Source organism: Brachyhypopomus gauderio, unplaced genomic scaffold (genome assembly GCF_052324685.1).
Source record: "Brachyhypopomus gauderio isolate BG-103 unplaced genomic scaffold, BGAUD_0.2 sc85, whole genome shotgun sequence".
Classification (NCBI taxonomy): domain Eukaryota; kingdom Metazoa; phylum Chordata; class Actinopteri; order Gymnotiformes; family Hypopomidae; genus Brachyhypopomus; species Brachyhypopomus gauderio.
The window spans coordinates 1,140,731-1,166,163 of record NW_027506906.1 but is presented as its reverse complement, the minus strand read 5'-3'; the positions used below and the strand labels follow the sequence as shown (position 1 = coordinate 1,166,163).

General features: G+C 45.2%; 2 protein-coding genes across 4 annotated transcripts; one reads left to right on the top strand and one right to left on the bottom strand.

Annotated features, from left to right (window-relative positions):
- The first annotated feature begins 299 nt into the window (after window positions 1-299).
- On the top strand, window positions 300-15,851 carry fanci (FA complementation group I). 3 transcript variants are annotated; one of them, XM_076991724.1, is made up of 38 exons: window positions 300-1,063; window positions 1,426-1,537; window positions 1,745-1,817; window positions 1,949-2,079; window positions 2,208-2,361; window positions 2,497-2,554; window positions 3,159-3,200; window positions 3,403-3,526; window positions 3,787-3,872; window positions 3,993-4,125; window positions 4,293-4,373; window positions 4,873-5,009; window positions 5,338-5,518; window positions 5,624-5,711; window positions 5,814-5,944; window positions 6,168-6,238; window positions 6,517-6,649; window positions 6,763-6,885; window positions 7,029-7,097; window positions 7,187-7,288; window positions 7,403-7,585; window positions 8,401-8,522; window positions 8,619-8,780; window positions 9,219-9,398; window positions 9,652-9,818; window positions 9,920-10,014; window positions 10,207-10,323; window positions 10,439-10,490; window positions 10,714-10,841; window positions 11,104-11,169; window positions 11,257-11,353; window positions 11,445-11,611; window positions 11,721-11,777; window positions 11,942-12,001; window positions 13,727-13,792; window positions 13,883-13,978; window positions 14,093-14,194; window positions 15,384-15,851. In XM_076991724.1, exons 2-38 carry the CDS (start codon window positions 1,445-1,447, stop codon window positions 15,444-15,446), a joined length of 3,990 nt encoding a protein of 1,329 aa, XP_076847839.1. In that variant the 5' UTR covers window positions 300-1,063; window positions 1,426-1,444; the 3' UTR covers window positions 15,447-15,851. The 3 variants fall into 3 exon arrangements, with proteins under 3 accessions (XP_076847839.1, XP_076847840.1, XP_076847841.1); XM_076991725.1 differs by lacking the exons at window positions 300-1,063; window positions 1,426-1,537; window positions 1,745-1,817 and having other exon boundaries at window positions 1,959-2,079; window positions 2,272-2,361; XM_076991726.1 differs by lacking the exons at window positions 300-1,063; window positions 1,426-1,537; window positions 1,745-1,817; window positions 2,208-2,361 and having other exon boundaries at window positions 1,966-2,079.
- Window positions 15,507-25,230, bottom strand: polg (polymerase (DNA directed), gamma). Its single transcript, XM_076991727.1, has 23 exons — window positions 25,115-25,230; window positions 24,260-24,858; window positions 23,810-24,005; window positions 23,440-23,607; window positions 23,167-23,313; window positions 22,911-22,990; window positions 22,623-22,805; window positions 22,274-22,422; window positions 21,973-22,093; window positions 21,183-21,422; window positions 20,672-20,789; window positions 19,723-19,791; window positions 19,516-19,623; window positions 19,270-19,430; window positions 19,079-19,132; window positions 18,874-18,991; window positions 18,406-18,541; window positions 17,600-17,846; window positions 17,379-17,510; window positions 17,113-17,284; window positions 16,512-16,720; window positions 16,015-16,175; window positions 15,507-15,646 (listed from the first exon to the last, which is right to left on the bottom strand). The coding sequence occupies exons 2-23, from the start codon at window positions 24,820-24,822 to the stop codon at window positions 15,582-15,584; spliced, it is 3,597 nt and encodes a 1,198-aa protein (XP_076847842.1). The 5' UTR covers window positions 24,823-24,858; window positions 25,115-25,230; the 3' UTR covers window positions 15,507-15,581.
- Between the last annotated feature and the right edge of the window lie 203 nt (window positions 25,231-25,433).

Below are 25,433 nucleotides of genomic sequence, written 5' to 3'. Positions count from 1 at the left end.
CAGAGAACGCACCTCCATTGCTCTACAGTCCAGTGGTAGCGTGATTTACTCCACTGCATCCGACGCTTTGCATTATACTTGGTGATGTATGACTTCGATTCAGCTGCTCGACCATGGAAACCCATTCCACGAAGCTCTCTGCACACTGTTCCTGAGCTAATCCGAAGGCCACATGAAGTTTGGATGTCTGTAGTGATTCATTCTGCAGAAAGTTAGCGACCTCTTCAGTTTACGTGGCCCACCACTTAGTGGCTGTCGTTCCCAAACACTTCCATTTTCTTATAATACAGCTGACAGTTGACTGTATAATATTTTGGAGTGAGGAAATTTCATGACTGAATTTGTTGCACAGGTGGCATCCTATTACAGTTCCATGCTGGAATGGAAGGGTTGCCCATTATTTCACAAATGTTTGTAAAAACAGTCTGCATGCCTAGGTGCTTAATCTTATACACATGTGGCCATGGAAGTGATTGGAACACCTGATTCTGATCATTTGGATGGGTGAGCGAATACTTTTGGCAATATAGTTTATGTATAGCGCATGTAACATGTATAAGAGCAGAGGAGATCAGTAAAATGTTTAAAAAGTCAGAATCTGAAGGTAATTATCCCCAGTAATAAATAGATGTTAAGCCTGGATGTTGCTGATATATATATAATATTAGAGCCAACTGTAGCATCTAATGCTAAATGAGAATTTCCCAAAACATTTTGTTGGATGTAGCCTAATGTGCTGCCAAATAAGACAGTTCAACCTCTTTTACATGCTAACGTTATTATAACCGAGATCTTTGACTGTCGCAAAGCCTCTCTCTCTCTCTCTCTCTCTCTCTCTCTCTCTCTCTCTCTCTCTCTCTCTCTCTCTCTCTCTCTCTCTCGAGGACGAACCTATCACGCGCTCTGTTGCGTCAGAGGAAGTGACGTTGTAGTTCATCTGGCGGGATATTTCAGTCATTCTTAGCTGGAATAGTAGCGTGAAAGAAGGAAACTACATTAACGCGAACTGTCTGTCCAACTGTCTAACTGTCTGTCCAACTGTCCAACGGCGTTCACGGGACAGGTAGGTCATTTTCCTAATTCTGACCTTCACGCAATTTATGGTTACGAAGCTGTTGGAAACATTATTAAAATTGAAGCTATGGGATATAAATGATCATTTGTAATGGGCCTTTTATTAAACAGTTAGTTTGCTGTCTGTCGTTCTAAATGGGGTAGATTAAATAAATTAGATTAAATACATGTATGTAGGTTAAATACAAAATCTTTCATGACGTGTTGTATAGTTTAAATGTCGAGCTGCTTGCAACTCTCACAGTGTTTTGGTTTTACTATTGATGTAGTTGGCTAAGCTTGAGATGACAGTAACTGTAACACCTCTCTCTCTCTGTGTGTGTGTGTGTGTATGTTTAAATGGGTTTACAGACCTGAATGCGCGTGCAGTATGAGAGGAGCTGTTGACCAGATTCTGTCCTTATCAGAAGGAGATGATATTAAGGAGCTCCAGCAGCACCTTGATTCTCTTTCTGATGATCAGGTTTGTATTTAGGTACCACAGATGCAGAAGTTGCACAGATTTACTTGTTTTGAAACTGCTGTTCAGAATTGACAAACTGATAAATGATGTTTCTCAGTCATTGGTCATTGTCCCAGTCAGCGAGGGTGTGATGAAATACTCAAACTGTGTTTTTGGACAGAAATAAAAACCTTTTCCTAAGTGACATTTCAAGTTCTTGATTTGCAGCTGACTGTACTAATTACAAATGCAGCCCTGAAAGGAAAGAATGGAGCTGCCCTGATCAAAGCCATATTCAGAGGTAATTTGAATAATAAACTCTTTGATGTGTATTCCTCCTGCATAGTGGTCCTAAATAATGTAATATCATGACAATTAGGCTTCATAATTAATAAAGATTAATTATGGCTAATCTTGTGCATCTCATTTAAGGCTCACCGGTGAGTGATTCGAATGGAGCAAGTCGCAGGTTGTGTGTGTATAAACACTGTATTCCTCTGTGTGAATCTGGAGACCTACAGACAGAGGTGGTCTCAGACATTATTGGGCTGTTAATGTTGGAGGTGAGAATACTGCCCATTTTATTTAGTACTGACATATGTCTTTCTGTTTTCTTATCAAATATGAACATGTTTGCTGCATATTCTCCTTGGAAAATTTTAACTTTATTTTACCATTAAATGTGTCATAGACACACACTTTAGCTGGCCCTTCACTGGCAGTGTTAGCGTCTCTATTTGTGGATGCTATTAAAGTAGGTGAAATGGGTAGTGGCAAATCTCTGGAGCTCTTCCCCACTATCCTTACTGCCCTGGCGGGTACAGAGACTGTGGCCTATGGCAAAGGTGATTTTGATATATTTCTATCTCTGTCTGTCTCTCACTTTCCTGCCCTTATTACACGTGTAGGGATTCTAGGCTACAATAATACAGAGAGAATCACTGTTCTATCTTAGTTTTCACTGGCTTCTGTTTGTTTAGGTGAATTAAGTGGAGATGAATACAAGAAGCAACTGATCAACAGTCTGTGCTCAAGCAGGTAATAAACCTAGGGAGTTTTTCCTTGCCACTGTCGCCCTTGGCTTGCTCACTGGGGGCTAGGACTCGGCACTTGTAAAGCTGCTTTGTGACAACAACTGTTGTAAAAAGCGCTATATAAATAAAATTTGATTGATTGATTGATTGATTGAAACCTACAGTATTAAACCACTCTGTTTTAATACTGGACATACTATAAAATGTGCAGTGGGTGACCTTGGCTAAAGATTGGAGCAAACTAGTTATCTTCACTGGAAGCTCTAGGTAATTTCCAGTGGCACAGTGCAGTTAGCCATGCGGTTAAGTCAAAGCAGGGTCCACACACTGTCTCCATACCCCAGACCTTCCCAGTACCGAACATGCTTCGACCGCTAGTCCTCAGTCACATGATCATTTTGTAAGATTGCTTCGATACTCCCCCTTTGATGCATTAGACAACATTAGAAGAATACCCCCCATATATTACAGATTGAATCTTACCTAGACACCTATATAGTAATAAGATAACCCTAAATCAGGCATTGATGTTTAGGCTGTACTGTTGAACTTTTCTAAACTACTTCATGTATTTCTCCAAATCTTATGTATTTATTTTTTCAATACAGGTGGGATCCACAGAGTGTTATCCACCTCACCACCATGTTCAGGTTAGAGAGTCTTTGATTGTCCCTTGTCCAGGTCTCAAAAGCATTTCATTCATAGGTTTTCCATCACCTGTTCAGTGACACTGCTATTTTTGTTCTGTGGCACTTTGAGGAAACCCTTCTTCAGCACATTAAAGGCCTGGGTGTATTTGGGTGTATCTGAGTGTATTTGAGTGTATCTGGGTGTATTTGACGTTTCTCTCAGGGATGTGCCCTTATCTCCAGAGGAGCTGCAGTTTGTAATTGAGAAGGTCTTGAGGATGTTCCTCAAGCTGGACCTGCAAGAGATCCCTCCTCTGGTCTACCAGCTTCTCCTTCTTTCTGCGAAGGTCTGCTGACCTTACCTGTTATTATTACAGTCATATTTACACACATTTTATATTTTAGTCACTGAGTAATATTTATTTGTATAGATACCTCTGAAAATGCAGGTAGGTCTTGCATTACATTAAACATTACATTGAGAAAACACTATAGAAGGATAATCTCCCCAAGTATATGACCTGTCTCTTGTTAATGCCGTTCCACAGTGTTTGCACACTGATTTTAAGCAGTCTCGTGTTTTTTTGTTTTTTTTTTTTTTGCACAGGGCTGTAAAAAGCTTGTGCTGGATGGAATTAAAAACTACTTTCGAGTGCAGGACCTGCATCAGAAAGATGAGCAGAAGAAAGGAGAGTGAGTGCCCCCCCCCCCCCCCCCCCCCCCCCATCACTGTGGTGTAGATCCTGAAATGTGTTTGTAGATGTCTCATAACATTTTGCTGAGAGCCCAGACTGAGTGCATGAATGTCATCAGGACTATGGATGTGGAGGCACAGACCATCCCACAGGACCAGCTCAGACATGTGGAAGGAACCACCATTTTGCACATTGTATTCGCAATTCGCCTTGACCAGGAGCTCGGCAAGGAATTCTTAAAAAGCATCAAGGTTGCCCAGCACAGATACAAACACAGCCTAGTAACTTTTTAAAAATAATAAATGTTATTATTATACTATGCTGTAATTGCTATTTATGTATGCTGTACTTTGATGCATGGAGTCTCTGAGTGTGTGTGTGTGTGGGTGTGTGTTCTAAGGTTGTTTTTTTTCTGTAGGTTTGTCAAGGGCAGCTGTTGTGTCCCTTTAGTATTGCCCTGTTGCTTTCTGTGGCTCGCATACAGCGCTACGAGGACCAGGTAGCCCCTCTGTCCTCCTGTTGCTTTCTCTACACAAACCTTCATCTCGTATATATCCACACAGCTCTTCTGATCATGCATCATACACTCCTTATTTTGGTCAATGCAGTATTTAAAATTGGATGTCATGTTTATCCATTAGTATCTGTCCTTGGCTCCATGAGTCTTACTGTGCCAGATAAATCAATGTAGCAATGTTCTCCGGCACTGATTTGTGGAGTTTGACCACAGCAGTTAACCTCATCTTCAGTGTATCTATAAAAGTGCTCTTGTTTGAAATAATTTCTTGATTTCCAGAAAAAAGCAGTGAGATGATAAAGGCTCATTTTAAATCTTGGTGTAAAACAATAATGCTGTAGTAAATGTCAAGAGGAGAGATTTCTAAAAAGCCAGGCTGGAAGCAATATCAAGAGGCTGTCGTAATGCAGGAGCTTTGACCAGGAAGGCTTAGCCAAGGGTTCCAAGGCCCTATCTTCCTGGCCCTCTGGATGTTCTCCAGGTGTTCGAGTTCCTGAAAGGAGCTGTCATTAAGAGTTTCAAGGATGAGCAGCTTCAGCAGGGTTCCAGGTTCCTACAGGATCTGCTGCCCCCAAGCAGCAGTGTCTCTCACATGATTATAGACACCGTCAAGAACAGGTCAGCATGAACACTGCTTGTTCACACTGACTGTCTATAGCTAGGCTTGGCATTACTCCGTCATTGCTTTAGTGAATTTGGACTTGTCATTGTTACCATCAAGTGACGCTTCAAACAGACGCTTCCTGACTTTGCAGAACTTTTTTATTTGTTTATGGCTTCTCACTATGGAGACAATGTAAACAAGAACTTTTACTCTTTTATATTTTGGAGATTTAAAATAAAAGAATAAGAATATGCTAAAAAGAAGGCTTTGGAAGGACCCTTTGGGACTGGAATTCCTTCAACCATTTTTATTTATTGTTCTTGTCTAATGTGGCATCTGTAGTGTGTTTGGCTGGGACCACGTCACTCAGAGCCTGGTGCAGTTAGGGTTCATCCTTATGGACTCTTTTGGGCCAAAGCCAGGACCTTTTGGGAAGACAACTGAATCCCCCACTGGTGCAGCTAAAACCCCCTCCCAGCTGGCATGCCGCCTTGGTGGACAAGTTCTCCTGGAGAGCTTCAAAGTAAAGTCTCCCAGGAAAATCTCTTTCTTCAGCATATTTTGTGTCTGGTAAGCTTGGTAGTGTATTTTTGACATTTAGACAAGATGCTGTCTTCTTCCTCCCTAGATGCATGAGCCAATCAGAAGCGAGATCCTGGAGCAGGTGCTGAATCGACTGGTTACGAAGACGGCTTCACCAGTTACCCATTTCATCGGTATGAAATGAAATTCCTTATGCAAACAAGGAATATCTCACAGCAAATAGAAATTTGGGGTGTAATTTTTCTTCTTTTTCGTCCATCATCTCCCTGTTCTAGAACTGCTCTCTAACATTGTCATCTCGGCTCCCATGATCCTCCTGGAGTCATCCTCAAAAGTGACTGAGACCTTTGACCAGCTGTCTTTCCTCCCTCTCAGCACAGTGCAGGGGCTTCTCAGAGCTGTTCAGGTAATCCCAGCCAATAGAGTATTCACTGCGGTCCCCCCTTTAAACGGTGGGTAAAGTTCTGAGTTGGTGTTCATACCTTGGAAAACCCAGTGTGCTGTTTAGTAGAGGCATTTTGAGTTTAACTGTCATAGCCTCTGTCATTTTGTAAATGAGCTCAGAAGTTCATCTGTTGTAATGCTTCTCCTTCTCCAAAAAAATGTCTCTTGACATTTCCTCTCTTCAGCCACTGCTGAAGGTCAGCGTGTCCTTAAAAGACGCCCTGATTCTGGTGCTGAGGAAAGCCATGTTCTCCAGGTAAGAAAGATGATCACACAAGACTTGGATAAAGTTCCATTTTTCTTTTTAACTATTCAGTAACTGTTATCCCAGCATTAATTTTTCTACAGCAACCAGGAATCGTCATGTACGTTTCCTTCCCACACCCTTTTATTTTCATATTACCAAACATTCGAAAGGTGGTTTATTACGTTTCCTGTTGATGTAAACTGACCGCTTCAAAAAAATGCATTGATGTAATCATCGATCGGTGTGAATCCCTGCCCACACACACACACACATCGCTCTCGCTGCAGTCAGCTCGACGGGCGCAAGTCTGCCGTGGCCGGGTTCCTTCTGCTGCTGAAGAACTTCCGGGTCTTGGGCAGCTTTGCCCCCAGCCAGTCCAGCCAGACCATGACCTCCAGTCAGACCATGACCTCCAGCCAGGTGAGGGCGCTGTCTGTCTTTCCGCTCTTCCGGTGTCGTCCTCTTAATCCGTGCGTCATGGTGAGAGTGAGCAGAAGTTTGATGCTGTGTGTGTGTGTGTGTGTGTGTCCCAGGTCCAGGCAGACGTGCACTCGCGGTATAACTCTGCTGCTAACGAGTCCTTCTGTTTGGAGATCCTCAGTAGTCTGCGTCGATGCCTTGGTCAGCAGGCGGACGTGCGTCTCCTGCTCTACCAGGTGGGTCCGCCGACCTCCACCTGCACTCAACACTCTCGCTCGCTCTGCTCAGTGGGCACAGCCGCTCTCCTGGACTTCCTACCGGACTGTGTTGCATAAATGCAGATTGGACATTATTTATTGCCTGTCTGTTTGCTTTAAAGGGTTTCCATGACGTTCTCCGACGCAACTCCCAACTGGCAAGTTCTATCATGCAAACCCTTCTGTCACAGGTAGGCATTCAAGCTACTGGCAAGATCTTCATTAACATCATATTGTTTGACAACCGCGTGTACTAAGTTCTGTGTGCGTGTGTGATCAGCTGAGACGGTATTATGAGCCCGAACAGGACCTGCTGCCCCCAGTTAAGCTGGAGTCATGCATCAGTGCACAGGGAGACCAGGTCTTCCTCCAGGAACCTCTGGTACTGAACCATCTAATAACGTTCTGAGTGTGAGTGGATGGGAACTTCTACTCTTTTGCGATTGGTTGATTATACTCTTTCTTGTTTTTTTTTTTTCCTCCTTCATTCCTTAAGGCCCATTTGCTCTCCTGTACTGTTCATTGCCTGCTGTGGTGTCAGAGTACACGTGAGCCCGCTGCAGGAGCAAGCGATGATGAAGACGAGGATGAAGAGGAAGGGTTCCAGGACGAGCTCTGTGCTGTCCTGGAGAGCATCACCAGACGCATGCTGAAGACTGAGCTGGAGGACTTTGAGCTGGTAATGCATCAGGAGCAGTTTAGGGAAGATTCAACAGAATCTTAGGAACATATTGCGAAATACGGTTCTCTTGATTTAAAATGACCTCCGAGTTGGGTTGTTGATGCGTCATGGTTTGTCATGGTTTATGACTGGACGTTTACTTCACCGAGGTCTTCAAAATACAGATCATCTCTTCCATCACTACCTACTCAGTCCAGTATTCTGTTCTTTACATCAGCAGTTATCAACCCTTCTGTGTCTAGCAGCATCTAAAATGTGGGTTAGATTGTGTTTTTTGGCATTGGATTAAGAGTTGCACACTGCTCTGCTAGTTTATTTGCTTTTTTTCACAATCCCTTTCAGTTTATACGAGCAATAAGGTAATTTTTCTAAAACTAAAATTACAAGATATTTACTGTTTTCACAAATTTTTGGTTAAATGATTTTAAGTCAATGCAAATCAATTTGGTTTTTTATTCCATAACAGAAGTCCAAAGAGTCATTGTATAAATTGTTTCATCAGCTTGTGTGGTATTAAATTGTCAGTTACATTTGAGTACCCGTGATTTTGCTACATTTCATACCATGAAAACGATCAAATGCATCTTTAGCTCTTATGATCCTAAGTCTACTGTCAGTTTCATGTACTTTTAATTTACCTGTCATACAAACTTCAGATATTATTATTATCAAATATATAATCATGCACAAACATTTGGATCTAAGAAGCATCAGCTATGACCTGAATTCAGACTGCATTCAAACATGCCTCAAATGAGACTACAGAACTGATCCGAGATCAGCCCAGGTTATCCCCATTTGGTTCCCCACAGGACAAGTCAGCCGAGTTCTCCATGGCGTCCAGCGTCGGGGTGAAGAACAGTATCTACGCTGTACTGGTGATGGGGATGTATGAAGTTCTCATAGAATACAACTTCATCACAGCCAACTACAGGTAACTTCACTTATGTTACTGCTCGAGCATCGTGTATTATTGCTTTATTGTGAAGGTTAAACTGGATCATCTCCATGTTCTGTGTGTGTTGAGCAGTAAGAGTCGTCTCCAGGATGTCTTGGAGCTCTTTAATCGTTACTATAAGCTTGCTGAGATCCTGAGGGAGAAATCTGGGAAGAGCCGCAGTACCTCCAGTAGGAGTCCACGCAGCCTCCTCTCCTTGGGCTTCGTGTCCTCCCTGCTCACAGCGCTCTTCAGGTCAGCTGGTGGGATGATATGAGATCAGTGACCGTTTCCTTTGGGAAGGTTACTGATGAAATTGAGACTGGGCCGTGTGATGAGAAAAGGCACCTTTTGTCATTCTTACGCAACTGATATATATAAAAATGTAGAATAGCACCAGCAGTTTATACGCTGGGCCCAAGGATCACTCCTGTCTTGCTACTCCCAAGCTGTCTTCCTTAATTTGCCCAGGGAGATCTTCACTGGTTCATTTGGGATCAGGATCCAGACATTTGTAAAGCTGCATTGTGACTTTGGCTTAAAAATTTGTGCTAATTTTTTATAATTTACATGAATAAAACATGTCATACTGTTAAAGGCACTGTGACCATGTGCACTAGCGTGCAAATTATTGGGGCTCCATCGTGGCTGACGTGTCTTGTGTCTCTGGGTGGATGATGTTGTGTTGTCCAGGGACAGCGTTCAGAGCCATGAGGAGGGTCTGTCTGTTCTGCGCTCCAGTGTGGAGCTCCAACGTCACACCGTGAGCGTGGCCCTGCAGAAGCTCCAGCAGCTGGAGGAGACGGGCTACGCCGACACGCTGGAGGGCCTGAGCCCCGACAAGACCTTCCGCTACCTCTGTGACATCACCAGGTCCTGCGCCGTCGGGACTGCTCCGCTGCATGCTAGAATTGTCCCGCCACATTCGATACGCCTCGTGCATGTCTTGTTTTTCCAAATGCACATTGTTTCTTTCCATATTTAGTAGTTATCATCTCAGTTATTGTAACGTAACCCTAACCCTAACCATCAGGGCAGACTGAATGAGCTTTTCTGGGCCCAGTACTTTAAAATGAGACGCAGTAATTGGCGCTTGATGCTGATAACATCTCCTCCCCTCCATCAGTGTGCTGGTGTGGCGTTACACCAACATCCCATCTGCCGTAGAGGATGCTGGGAAGAAGGAGAAGGGAGTGAGCGTGTCTCTGCTCTGTGTGGAGGGCCTGTTACGTGTCTTCAGTACGGTGCTGCAGCAGTATCCCACCAGAGTGGCCCGCTTCCTGCGCTCTCTCCGTGGGTGACACTCTGTTGACCGAGTCCTTGCTGCATGGATCAGTCCAGACATGGTTTCCTACACTACTGCTGAGGACCAACATCATTTGTTTTCCTTTCAGGTGTTTCTGGAGAGGAGGAAGAGGAGGAGGAGGAAGGGGAGTCTGAGAACACTAACCTCACAGAAAAGGCAGCCTTCTACGTTCGCCAGTTCCAGGTACCGAGAATTTTCTTCTTCCTCTTCCAAGTAGGTGACAGTATTGGCCCACTGACACATTTCTCGCCTTGATCTATGGAGCTTGGGAATAAATAAAGAAAAATATTGTCTGCATCTTTTCGGCTGCAAGTCCAAGAGACACATTCGGTGTGAGAGTTAATATGATGTGGGTGTGTGTCTCCTGGCCTACAGCGCGCCCTGTTTACCCAGCTGAGCGGAGGAGAGGAGGACTTCAACAGTAGAGAGGCCCAGCTCCTGGTCAGCGTCCTGAGCCTGCTGTCTCGCCTGCTGCAGCCCTGCTCTCCACAGGTCGTGGAGGAACCTCCTGATATCTACACCTGCTTCCCCTGTTTCCCCTGCTGTAGGGAACTGCTGTTTTTCAGGTGTCCTTAATCGTGACTTTAATCTTGCATTTCTGTGACAGTTTGCCCAGATGGTAACCTGGACAGTCAAAATCTGCAAAGAAACCAGCTTTGGTACGCTATGCTTTTATACTTGTTGTGAGTGCAGATTCTGTACTAATTTATGCTGTAATATCTGCTCTTACCCGGTTCCCACCAGGCGTGTGATTTTAAATGCAACCAAACAATTTCCCTAACCTGATACTTGCCTCATGGTTTCATATCAATATTTAAACAAACAACTGAAATCCAGTCAGAGGCTTATGTAACTCCTCTTTGTGATTCTCTCTCTCCTCAGAGGACATATCCTTCAGTAAGGGTCTACTTTCACTGCTCTTCAGCCTGCATGTCCTCTACAAAAGTCCAGTGTCTCTGCTGTGGGAGCTGTGTCAGGACGTCCACAGCCAGCTGGGAGACATAGACCAGGTCTCGAACCGTTCACGCCACTCTCTGTATTCAGACATGTTCTCAAGTTATTGGTCAGGTTAATGGTTCCATGTTTGTAGTCGCCCTAAGTCACGAGTCCGGAGTTTTCCCGTTTTCAAGCCGGGGTGCGTGTCTGTTTTGTGGGTTGTTGCCCTCTTTCTGGGTGAGACATGGATTAAACTTACAGTGCTGTATGATACGGTGTGTCAGTCATGGCAGTGATTGGTCTTCACCTGAACATCTCCCCGGTTCCTCTGTGCAGGATGTAGAAGTAGAGAAACAGTCCCACTTCGCCATGGTCAGCATGAAGACAGCAGCAGCCATCACGGTGAGTCCCTATACTGCTTCTCAGTAAGACGGAGCATGTCCACTCTGTCCCCTTCTCAAATCCATCCTTCTCTCCCTCTCTCTCTAGCTCGTAGTTTTGTCCCAGGTGGGGAAGGTATTGGATGAAGTGGAGTGGTTAATCGGCATGAAAAAAAGCCAGTTAACCTCTGAGAGGACGAGCACAGGTGCAGCTCTTACACGCTAATGTACTCGCACATCAGACGCATGCGCTTCAGTTTTGGATGACTGTCATTTACTGGGTGTGTGTGTAAGCAGCAGGTCAGCAGGACCCTGTAGAGAAAGCGGTGACCCTGCAGTTAGGGACCCTGCTAACGGCTCTGAATGAGCTGGTGCAGACAGCGCTGCCCCCTGGTGGCTGCACAGACTTACTGCTGCGTGAGCTCAGCCGCACCTACAACATCCTCACCTCCTTCATCAAATACGTGAGACTGACACACAACAGCACCAGTGACATTCACATCTGAACTACCTCTATACATGCTGGAATAAGGGGTGTTTTCCTCTTAATCAGCGTTTTGTTTTGTGATGCAGTATATCAAGCTGTGTTCTACACAACCTGGCCAACTACCAGCCCGTCTGGAGAAACTGGTGAGAGGCCTTTTAATGGTTTGATAAGAGCCAGTTTGACTGGATGTGTATAGTTATAATGGTAGAAGTTGTATTGCATGTCTAGCTGGATGTTGCCAAACGGGGGGTGTGTGGGGGTGTGTGTGTGTGTGTGTGTGTGTGTGTGCGCGCGTGTGCATTCCCAGGTCAAGCTGTCAGGCTCTCACCTCACCCCGCAGTGCTATTGTTTCATCACCTATGTCCAGGTGAGTCTTCACCTACAGTGAGTCCAAGAAGTATTTGCTCCCTTGCTGATTTTCTTCGTTGGCCCACTAATAAAGACATGATCATTCTATACTTTTAATGGTAGATGTATTCTTACATGGAGAGACAGAATATTAAAAAGAAAATCCAGAAAATAAATCTAAGGAATATATATTAATTGATTTGTACTTCATGGAGTGAAATAAGTATTTGATCCCTTAGTATTCATTAGCAGTTCTGGCTTTTACAGACCAGTTAGACACTCCCAATCAACTTGTTACCTGACCTGAAGCCACCTGTTCTCACTAATCACTTGTGTGAAAAACACCTGTCCACAGAATCAGACAGATCACACAGATTTCAAGTCTCCAACATGGGTAAAACCAAAGAGCTCTCACAGGACCTCAGAGTCAGAATTGTTGACCTTCACAAAGCTGGAATGGGCTACAAAAAGATTAGTAAGGTGTTGGATGTGAAAGTAACAACTATTGGTGCAATTATCAGAAAGTTTAAAGAGTATAACATGACAATCAACAGACCTCGGCCCGGTGCTCCAAAGAAGATTTCGCCTCGTGGGGTGGCAATGATGCTGAGAACGGTCAGAAATCGTCCTGCAACCACTCGGCAGGAGTTAGCAAATGACCTGAAGGCAGCTGGGACCACAGTTTGTAATGAAACAATTGGCAACACTGCGCAACAATGGATTCACATCCTGCAGTGCCCGAAAGGTACCCCTGCTGAAGAGAGCACATGTGGAGGCGCGCCTCAAGTATGCCAATGATCATTTGAAAGATGAACCAAGTTATTGGGAGAAGGTTTTGTGGTCAGACAAGACCAAAATTGAACTTTTTGGCCTCAACTCCACCCGCCATGTGTGGAGGAAGAAAAATGCTGCCTATGACCCCAAGAACACTGTGCCCACCGTCAAGCATGGAGGTGGAAGCATAATGTTTTGGGGGTGTTTCTCTGCCAAGGGTACAGGGCTACTACACCGCATCACTGGGAAGATGGATGGAGCCATGTACCGCACAATCCTGAGGGACAACCTCCTCCCCTCTGCCAGGGATCTGAAAATGGGCCGTGGGTGGGTCTTCCAACATGATAACGACCCTAAACATACAGCAAAGGCATCAAAGGATTGGCTCAAGAAACATCACATTAAGGTCATGGAGTGGCCCAGCCAGTCGCCAGACCTCAATCCGATCGAAAATCTATGGAGGGAGCTGAAGGTCAGAGTTGCCAAGCGACAGCCCACCGACCTTCATGATTTAGAGAGGATCTGCAAAGAAGAGTGGGCCAAAATTCCCCCTGGTGTGTGTGCTAAACTTGGTTAACTAACTACTTGGTTAACTAACACTTGGTTAACTACAACAAACGTCTCACCGCTGTGCTTGCAAACAAAGGCTTTGCCACTAAGTATTGAGTGTGTTTGGCAAGAGGGATCAAATACTTATTTTCCTCATTGAAATACAAATTAATTAGAATATATTCTTTAAAATTATATTCTGGATTTTCTTTTTAATATTCTGTCTCTCCATGTAAGAATACATCTACCCTTAAAAGTATAGAATGATCATGTCTTTATTAGTGGGCCAACGAAGAAAATCAGCAAGGGATCAAATACTTCTTGGACTCACTGTATGTCCAGGTGAGTCTTCACCTATGTCCAGGTGAGGGCGTCGTCCCCCGTGTTGCTGGTGTTCTTTAACATGTTGTCCTGTCTACAGAGTGGTGAGATGAATGTAGGAGCAAATGGGAAAAAGAAGAAAAAGAAAGAGGAGGAAGTCGCTTCTGTGAGAACATTTGCTCTTCTTGTTCTTGTTCATTCAGCTCCTGTACGGTTCTAAGTCGTTTTGTCCTTTTCTTATCCTGCTGTCCTTAAGGCGAAGATTCTTCGTGAGACCAAAGCTGTCCCTACTCTGATCTACAATATCGAACAATATGAAAAATTCCTAATTTATCTGTCCAAGAAATCAAAGGTATAATGTCAGCTCAAAATAAGAGAACAGTCAGTGGTCCCTATAGCTAACACATAACACTGCTAAAGCGACCTAGTAACGTTAATAACTACAGGATGTTGACGTGGTGTTCAGGTGAATCTGATGCAGTACATGAAGCTTAGCACGTCCAGGGACTTCCGGATCAACGCTGCCACGCTGGACGCTGCACTACAGGAGCAGGACAACAGCCAACAGGTCCTGTTAAGTCCCGCACACACACACACAACACACACACAGCCCTGACACACTTGCACACACACCACACACACACAGCCCTGACACACACACACACACACACACCACACACAGCCCTGACACACACGGCCCTGACACACACACACAACACACACGGCCCTGACACACACACACACACAACACACACGGCCCTGACACACACACACACACAACACACACGGCCCTGACACACACACACAACACACACACACGGCCCTGACACACACACACACAACACACACACACGGCCCTGACACACACACAACACACACACACGGCCCTGACACACACACACACAACACACACACACGGCCCTGACACACACACAACACACACACAGCCCTGACACACGCACGCACACACGGCCCTGACACACACACACACGGCCCTGACACACACACACACACAACACACACGGCCCTGACACACACACACAACACACACACACGGCCCTGACACACACACACAACACACACACACGGCCCTGACACACACACACAACACACACACACGGCCCTGACACACACACACACAACACACACACACGGCCCTGACACACACACACACAACACACACACACGGCCCTGACACACACACAACACACACACAGCCCTGACACACGCACGCACACACAACACACACACAGCCCTGACACACGCACGCACACACAACACACACACACAACACTCACACACACAGCCCTGACACACACACAACACACTCACAGCCCTGACACACGCACACACATCACACTCACACACACAGCCCTGACACACGCACACACAGCCCTGACACACACACAGCAAAAAAACACCACAAACAGCACTGCTGTAGTAACAGGTAAATATTTACTTGACTGGTGTATAAAAAAAGAAAAAAAAAAAAAAACACTAATGTGCCAACGTTAGCCCAAACTAAATTACTTCCTCACTGAGGTGTGTCAGGTAAGGATATGGACCTGTTGGGATTGCAGAACAAACAAGATCAACAACTAGAACAGTAGATCATCACACAGGATCATTTAAGCTTCCTTCACAAAGTGAGATTAACCAGTTCAATATCCAACTGAGTACAGGTTAGAAACAGATAAGTCCACCACTGAGTCGGGACATAGCTTCAGTTTTTCAAAGAGATGCTCTCATTCTTTCAGACTGAGGAGACTCCGGTTTCTGAAGAGAGCCAAGCTCCCAAGAAGAAGAAAAGGAAACAATGACCGACCCAGTCTGCCTTTTGTTTTCTGTTCCATGTCATGCAGTCTGGCCTGACGACTGTGAGTCACAGCACGTTACCGTGTTGGCTTGTGTCTTTCTCAGATGTTCTCCTTTGCACAGAAATCCAGTTGATCCCACTATCTCCCTTTGGCCAAAGAACCTTTGGTAATCTCAATGATCTGATAGATATCCAAGGCCTCACCTGTTAATATAAAACAATGCTGATGGTTTTCTAATATATGATTCAGTAATTGTAAGGTTTATAATGTAATTTTATATTTGTCACTTCTGAATGCATGTTATACATTTGTTTCTCTTTAATTCTTAGGTGGATATGTTAGATCTCCATGTTAAAATATGCCATCTTGATGCTTGTTTTCCAATAAATAGAATTTTCAGAAATTTCACTAATTAATTTCACTAATTTAATGTGTACAACAAAAAAAATTAAATACAATATATTTGGGTAGTGAATGTTAAAACAAGGTAAAACTAAAATAGAAGGCATTCGTTTCACCTTCACAGACACATACTGTTCTGTCCTAGAACATTACAAAGTGTCTGCCTCACCTTGTGGTAATCCATATCGCCGCTGCAGTCCTGTAGGGTTAGATGGGGTCACACAGTCCATGGTGACCTCCTTCCTTAAACACTGGTCAATATCTACAGCACTGAAGAAAGCCACGGACTGAGGGAGATCCTTCATGCCCAGCTTGTAGGCAAACATGCATCTAGGAAGACATGAGATGTTCAGAATACATAGGACTTGTTCATCTTAAAGACTCAGCATGATAAACCCACTTGCATGTAATGGAGTGCTGCTCAAACTGCTAAAATGGCTCTAATAACTCGCACCCCAATCCTTGGGGAAGCCTAGAAATGTATCATGCCCCAATTCCCAGCCCAACTCCACCAGGTATTCCATATGCTCCACAAGTGTGCTACAAAATGGAATAGACAAAAAGCATGCACTGGGAAACACTGTCTTAGGGCGTGAACATTTACATGCAATCCACTCCTCCACCCCCCCAACCAACATGTAAAAGACTTAAGCTAAGCGTACTAACCGGGTGAGCAGGTTGGTGATCTGCAGGGCGAGGGCAGCTCTGTAGCGGTCCTCACTCCTCACCAGGTAGCGCACCTCATCGTGAATACTGATACAGAAACGTCCATCGATGTCATACTCCTCCAACAGCCAGCGCATGGCCACGAGCATCAGGTGCAGGTAGTCTACCGCTGAACTCTGGACCACCCAGTTCACCCTGCTGGTGATGAACTGAAATACACCAACAACAGTATTATCAAAATACTATCACAATTAATATATACATTAATCATATTTAAACAAATATGCAAAACTGACTTTTTCTCCTCAAATGAAAACTTCTATGACTATGATGCAGAGCCACTGTAGGGGAAAAAAACCTTTTTTATTTCTAGCGTACATCAGTCTAAATCAGTGCCAATCAATTGGGTTTTGGGGCCAGTGAGAGACGCACTAATTTCACTAATTAGTATAATATTTTGGTTATTGGTGAAGTTATGCAAGGTTGGAGCTAAAAGCTATAACACAAGGTCCTCAGTTGACCAACCCTGTGTTTTCCCCACATAATCCAGATTAGTTTAACAAGCACAAAATTGGCTTCTAAGTTTTCCAAATGAGAGCACCTCGTCTCTGACAGCAGCGGGTTCCAGGGCTCGGGAGATCCTGCAGCCCAACACAGGGGTAGCAGGCTGCTCGGAGTGAGCAATGCTCTCCAGCTTGTTGAACATCTCGGACTCTGTTCCTCCGACCCACACACGCCGACCTGCCACGTCCCAACGCCTCTTACTCCAAGATCTACAGGAAAAGGACACTGCAGCAACTCAGCACACAGGGGGACAAAGTAGAGCAAAAGTGAAACTAGAAATACTAGATAAAATTTTTAACGAACCTTTTTGACCTTGTTCCAGCCAGTTTAGAAATCCTGCGTAACTCTTCTCTGGACACGGTGCCATTTTCATCTCTCTCCACACTCACACCCAGTTCATTAACCAACCATTCCCCATCCTCAGAGAGATGATACCTGAGTCCACAATGCATCAATTTTCATCAAAACATTTTACCGTGAGGACATGATTAGTTCAACACCGTACGAGTCTGCGGTAGCGATACCTGCGCAGTCCCTTGGTGAGGGCATACATCTGCCGGGCCTTGCCAGCCGCCTCGTCCTGGCTGAGCCGATGGTTGAACTGCATGAGCAGCCGCTCGGCGAAGGGCTGGCCTGCCCCGTAGATGCGGCCATAGTTAAAGACCTTGGCGTGCTCGCGGCTGATGCCCACCGCGTCGGCGGTGCGGCTGTGCAGGTCGGTGCCTTGACTCTTCTTACCCTGCAGGGTCATCCAGCCAAACGCCGTGCAACCTGAAGGACGTACAGTCGTGGGGAAGCAAATGCTCTGGTCAAACAGTCTTCAACGATGTGCGTTTCTGAGAACACGATTGTAAGATACCTGGTTTGGAAAGAGAAATAATGCTTGACAAGTTCTTACACCATGTTCTGAATTCATGCCAACCTCGGCTGCGGTTTTGTAGAAAAGTGGCCTAGGCAAATTCAGTTTTCACAAATAATACCTTAACATATCGACAAGTTGCTGAATATAGGGTTGGGTGAATATAGGGTTGGGTGAATATAGGGTTGGGTCAATATAGGGTTGGGTCAATATAGGGTTGGGTCAATATAGGGTTAGGTGAATATAGGGTTGGGTCAATATAGGGTTTGGTGAATATAGGGTTTGGTGAATATAGGGTTTGGTGAATATAAGGTTGGGTCAATATAGGGTTTGGTGAATATAGGGTTTGGTGAATATAGGGTTGGGTGAATATAGGGTTGGGTGAATATAGGGTTGGGTGAATAAAGCACTTGGCCTTTGAATACTGCTTTTGGATCCAATACCGCAAGTCAATATTGTGTCTGAACTCACCGTGCATGGCAGCAAAGTGAGATTCTCCCAAGACAGCAGCGATCCACAGTTCCTGGGAGTCAACGTCCGCCCCCACTAGATGGTACCCAGGAGGCACCTGGACCATAGCCTTCAGTTCACTGCCCACACGATCTCGCTGTAAACACACACACACACACACACACGCACACACACAAGTGATTACTAGGAGGCTGTGGTGAGCACACACACACACACACACACACACACACAAGCACATGTGCCTAAGCTACCTGTGAGTTGCAAACAAAGTCATAACATTCCAATAGGAGTGTGACCCATCAGTGCATCACACCTGACTCTGGTCTGGGAACTATTGACCAGCCAACACATTTCCAGTCTGAACTCTAGACCAGACAGATTCTGTTAAGATGCTGACATCTACTATAAGTAATCAGTATTAATAATGTATGAAGACAGTGGAGGAGCAAACAGCTGCTCTGTTCTTACCCGAGCGTTACTGGCAGTCAGCCATGTTGGTTCCACTGCCCTGCGGGTGACCGTGCCAGCAGTAATAACCTGCGGTAAGATGGCACCATATTGGCCCTCCTCATCATAGTCCTCATGTCTGATGCAGGAGAGGGAAGATGATGTAAGACCTTTTGACTGGGAACGACCAGGCTGTTATTAGTGGATGGTGCGACGGCAGCCATACCTGCTGACCGTGCGAGGAAGATCTCCCTTCCGAAGCCACACCACCATCTGGGAGCTGCACACAGATGGTCGATGCCAGTTGTTCAACAAAGATCAATGGCAAGAGCTGCTCGGTAAGGTAAACGTGAATAAGGTCCACAGGGAGTTTCACGACATCGTTACTGGCAGAGCACACGAGACTCTCAAGGGTACCTGATGCGTTTCTGGGCATTTCTCCAGAATGAGATCATCTTGTTGATCTCCAGAGCCTGTGCAGCGTTAGTGCCTCCTCGTCCTGCCTGGAGGGTCCCATCCTCCATTTTAGACAGGAAGTCTTTGGAGAAGGGGCTACCCACATTATTCTCATTCCCATCCTAATGCATTAAAACAACTGTTTAAAAGACACTCAATAACAATATATGTGAAGGACTATTAACTCTTATTATGAAAACTGATAACCTTGTGAGGGAGCTTAAAGAACCAACATCCAGGAATGTTGACGTCATTGTAGGGGCCATTACCATGGTGATAGGAGCAGTCACTTTTACCGTCCAGATCCACTGATACCTAAACACAAACATTTTTCTCTGATATCTGAAAAGGTTTTTTTTAAAGTTATTCCCATATCAGTCTTGTCAAAGTGGTTGAAGTGGTTGAACTGCCGACCTTCGTGCTTTTGGTTCTGGCTGTTTTGGACTCGTCATCAGACGCCTCCAGTCGGCTTAACTCCTCCACCTACAGGACAGCACACACAAACATGCACAAATTCAGCTCTAACACACACACAAACACGCACAAACTCCGCTCTAACACACACAAACGCGCACAAACTCAGCTCTAACACACACACAAACACGCACAAACTCAGCTCTAACACACACAAACATGCACAAATTCAGCTCTAACACACACACAAACACGCACAAACTCCGCTCTAACACACAAATGCGCACAAACTCAGCTCTAACACACACACAAACGTGCACAAACTCAGCTCTAACACACACACAAACACGCACAAACTCCGCTCTAACACACACACAAACACGCACAAACTCCGCTCTAACACACACACACACGCGCACAAACTCCGCTCTAACACACACACACATGCGCACAAACTCCGCTCTAACACACACACACATGCGCACAAACTCCGCTCTAACACACACACACAAACGTGCACAAACTCAGCTCAAACACACACAAATTCAGCTCTAACACGCACACAATCGTGCACAAACTCCGCTCTAACACGCACACAAACTCCGCTCTAACACACACACAAACGTGCACAAACTCCGCTCTAACACACACAGCTTCATGCGCTGCCCATTTAACATCATAGCAAATGAGGAAACTATCAGACACTCATTCAGTCCACTGGTCAGCTCAAATATTACAATTACATCATATTTGTGGCATTCAGCAAATGATCTTGTCCTAAATGACTTACTAACATCTACACAGAAAATGGATCTTGAGCTAGTACAAATGGGTTAGAGCCTACAACAACCTTTCAGTTCAGACCACTCAAGCCGTCATGAAACTTGGTCTTGTACCAAAACTAAAATAACCTGTAAGCGGGAGGTAAAGTGGAGTTAATGGCTCCTACTTTTTGCCACACACTGGTGTCACTAAGCATGAGGTCATCTGGGGGCGGCCTGTCAAGACACCGCGGCTGCTGCTTGCCTTTCTGTTCACAGTACTGTCTGTAGATGTGCTCTATTGCCCTGGAGATATCAACACACACACACACACACACACACACACACACACACACACCACCAGAAACACACACACACCACCAGAAACACACACACACCACCAGAAACACACACACCACCAGAAACACACACACACGCACGCATACACACACACACACATACCACCAGAAACACACACGTCACAGAAACACACACACACGCACGCATACACATGCATTCGTGCGCACAGACAATGAAACTATGGTTGAAATCTAGAATATCTAGGTACAAAATATCTTATCCAAATTTCTTTAGATCATTTCCTTATGAAAATAAGGTTTTATTAAATCATAAATCTTCAAAGTGTTCAAAGTAAAAGCAGCGCAAAAACTTTGCACCATCATCACGGCTTCATTTCACCTGTATGGGCACACGGGCCCTTCTACATCTTCCGTGGTGTCCAGGTTGTCTCTGCGTCCAGGCACCAGGTATCCCCAGCCATACTTCTCCGTGTAGTGCAGGGGGAAGCCGTCCCAGGTCAGACCCATGAGCTTGGGGGTGACCCTCATCTGTAGGCTAATCAGGCCTGGTCCTGGACGCCACGCCACCTCCTCCTCCTTCACAGATGATGACAGCCTCGTACACAGCTTACGATACCAGCTAACAGACCACAGAAATGGTAAAGGGAGAGAGAGAAGTGTTCCTCACTTAGTCATAGTGATACAATACAATACCAGCATCGCTGCTCCGACACGGAATGAAAGCCTGGCGTTCATCAACAGACATTTACAGTGACAATATCATAACCCAGAACTTTTTTACCTTTACTTAGTCTGATTGTGTGATTTGTGTGTGACTTGTGTATTTGTCTGTATTTTGTGTAATATGTGTGTTAACGGGCCGCCCAATGGAGGATGGGTTCCCTTTTGAGTCTTGGTTCTCCCGAGGTTCTCCCCACCATCATAGGGAGTTTTTCCTCGCCACTGTCGCCTTTGGCTTGCTCATTAGGGATTTGGACCCATAGTATTGTTAACCTTTTAAATCCTGTAAAGCGCTTTGTGACAACATGTGTTGTGAAAAGCGCTATACAAATAAACTTTGATTGATTGATAGTGCATATTTGATGATGGACAGCTGGGAATGCAGACAATTAGAGCTTGTGTGGTTCACTGAGCATCCCCCCTACAGTGCAGCAGTATGCAGTGTTCACCCTGGGTGTCCTGGCATGTGCTGTCTCCTCTTGGGCAGACAGCTCACGGTCTCCTTTAACCGCTCCACAAGCTCCCTGCCGGGATCCCCCTTCCTCTGATCCTCCTCCGGTGGGCCTGGATCTGCGATTGTTAATAAGCTCTTACAAACAATTTGCCGCTAGTGCTAAGAAACTGAAAGTGGACCGATGAATGGGATTGGCATTAAAAGCGATCTTTTGAAGATTAGTATCATTTTCACTAACAAATGAGAATCAAGGGAAAGTTGGCGATACGAGCGCAGTTTCGAGCCGTGAGCTTCACCCTGGTCTCCGGCCCGGCTGTCAGCCAGACACGCTGCTGCTCTCTCAGCCTCCTGCTCCCTCCTCTTCTTCTGACTCACAGACACTTTCTTCTGCTTGAAGCTCTGAACGTCCCACTCCAGGTCCCACAGCCAGGGGTCCTCCTTGTACCTAAGTCCCCATGCATGGCAAAGTAACTCTTAAACTCTACTGAACACATGAAATAATGTTATGTAGAAACTGCATGTGAAGTTAATGATAAAGCACAAGCATGCAAAAATGTCACTTCTTGCACTTGATGGTCTTTAAAACACAGGACATATTTGTGATTTAACTCTTAGCTGTCTGTAGCTCACATGAAACCAGTTCACCTGTCATCCTGCAGTAACTGGCAGGCGTCGTCGGCCAAAATCATGAGAGATTTCTTCATCTCTCTTTGCAGCTCCTCAAACGTGTCCTGGGAATCCTCCAAGTACCGCCCCCAGTTCTGATTCACCGGCAGATAGCAGACGCCCATCTCCAGCATCCCTGCAAACGTCACAGGATGAGGGCACCTAGAGGGATGGATATTGATATTAATGACCAGTTGATTGACAGGTTCAACTGCAATGTCAACTCATAGGGTCAGGAGAGGGTAGAGCAGGGGTGGAATACTGTACCTCTCCATGAAGAGGGAGAGTTGTTGGGCAAACACTTCATGAGTGGCCAGTACATCCTTAGCACAATACTGCATGAGTTCCTAGAACAAAGACAATGAAGAAACCAGTAGACTAAACGACAAAATGAATTTAGGATTTATTCCAATGTAAAATTATTGCACTGTATGTTTTGTAATTCAGTGTTATGTAAGAATCTTGGACAGCTGTATGTCTGCATGTGTGAGTATGTACATGGCTGAATCAGGGTCATCTTTACCTGGAAACTACTCCTGACGTCATTCATGGTCCCCTTCACAAACACCTCCCTGGCCTCTTTCTCTAAGGGATCCCCTCCAACGTAAAGTGCGTGGACATCTGCTAGGTTATTAATACTGCTAATGCTAACCCAGTCCCAAGAGCCAATCTACAAACATACATACAGACACAAAAGCATTTAAAGTGAATTACTAGAACTTTGCTAGTATTTGTTACATTCTCAGCCGACTGGCCAACAGTAAACGATGTTTCAAGTGTTCCCATGTGCACACACCGCTGGGCCTTCGGGGCGCCGGCCGAGTTTCTTCATGTGCTCCTTGACTTCCTGCAGGCCCCGTCTCTTCCCATATCTGTTAGCCATCCACAGGGAACGCTGGAAACCGGTCAGCCCTGATATAGACATGTGGAGACTCATGGTGTCCAGAAAACGCATCTTTGATCCCTGTGTAGGACCAATCATACGAAAGGAAAACCGCATGATGTATATATTCAGAACATCCTAGATCATATCCTATAATATCACAAGTAGGGATGTTCAAACTGATGCACAAAACCCCAAATGGTGAAATTAATATCATTCTCGACTAAACATATAAGTACATTAACAGTGCACGCTGTGCACAAAACACGGAGCAAATGCATACCTTCAGAATATACTGCTCCTTAATGTGTGCTCTGTCGAAGCTGACATTGTGTCCCACTACAAGTCTTTCCTTCCACTGTCCCCCCAGAGGCCTGCTGGAGTTGACTGGTGTCTCCAGTGGGATGAGGTCTGCCAGTGTGAGCTGGCTGGACCAGCTGTATCTGTCTTCAACCAGCCTCCTACTACACCATGAGTACCTGCAAAACGCAAAAGCAAGCAAACAAATTAGTTTTAAAAAATATCAAAAACAATAACACACTTCCAACATGAATTTCTGATTTTTCCCATCTGCTGTAGAGATTACAGCTATTCAGCATAAGATATAGAATAATAATTTCAGATATCATAGCTCATGAGCCTTTGTTGGAACCACAAACACCCATTTCTCTTGTCTCTCTATATAGTTGTAGAATGCAGAGGTAAACTGGTAGTAGTGGACTGTGTGTCCTACCAGGCGGTTGGAGACACCGCCACTGCCAATGTGGGACAATGTCCTTCTGCCATGCAGACTTCCACATCAAACACCAGAGCGTCCTCCTCTGGGAAATCCACCTTCCGTGGTTCTCCATCCAGTCCATACTGTGTCCATCCGACCTCCCAGGCCCATTTTGGGGGTACCTGAGGGAGCTGTGCTTGCTGGAGACAGCTAGCTGCAGTAAGGTAAGGCAGGCTTTGTTTCTGGGCAATAAGGCTAAAGTGGCCATCAATGTCCTTGCCATACATCTTTGGCAGTTTAAGTTCCACGTCCGGCAACAGCACTGCCTCTTTTCCCCAGAGATGATGCTTCTCCAAATGCTTAACACTTTTCTCTACGTTCTCGTCTGTGTATTCTTGCGCTGAGCAGCGAAAGATCTGCTCTTGCAGGTTCCTGGACAGCATCTGGATGTTGAGGGGGTTCATACGTAACTGCCCGGAGTCCTGTGGGACCTTTTGCTCAGCTGCAGCTGTGCACCATCGCCTTTGCACAGCCGCGTGGGCGCACAGCCAGCGTGGAGGTGATGTTAGACGATGCATCTTGACTCACAAAAGTCTTACTCTTCTTCAGTAATCCTGCAAACAAGCAAAACATTTTAAGAACGTTATATGGAACTTCAATTTGACATCAGTCTCATCACATGCCATTGATTATTCTATATTCTTTCAACAGCCCTACATTTATGATCATGTTTCATTTTGATTAGTGACATCATTTATCATTTCATTAAAAAGACACGTGCGCATTTCACACCGTTAGTGCGTAATAAACTACATAATAAATTTCACCGCGATGCAGTTGTAATGTTGCACTACTGTACTCACAACTTACCGAAATGTCAAACAATAGTTAGACATCTTGATGAATGTAAATATGACCCGGTGCCTCTAGTGCCGCTACATCAGCTGGTACAACACGATCGATCTGCTCGACAGCGACACGTGTTGAGATCTGATGAAGGTGTTTCGTTTTCCACACAGCGACACCACGTGGCGGGGGGAGCACGGTACACCTTTTGTTTACTCTTACGGTCGATAAGGCAGGTTTTGTATCAAATAAGTATCTACCATCTTTACTTTATCCACAGATACGGATAGTGCATTTCATATACAATCTTATTTATTACGAAAATAGTATATTGTGTATCGTA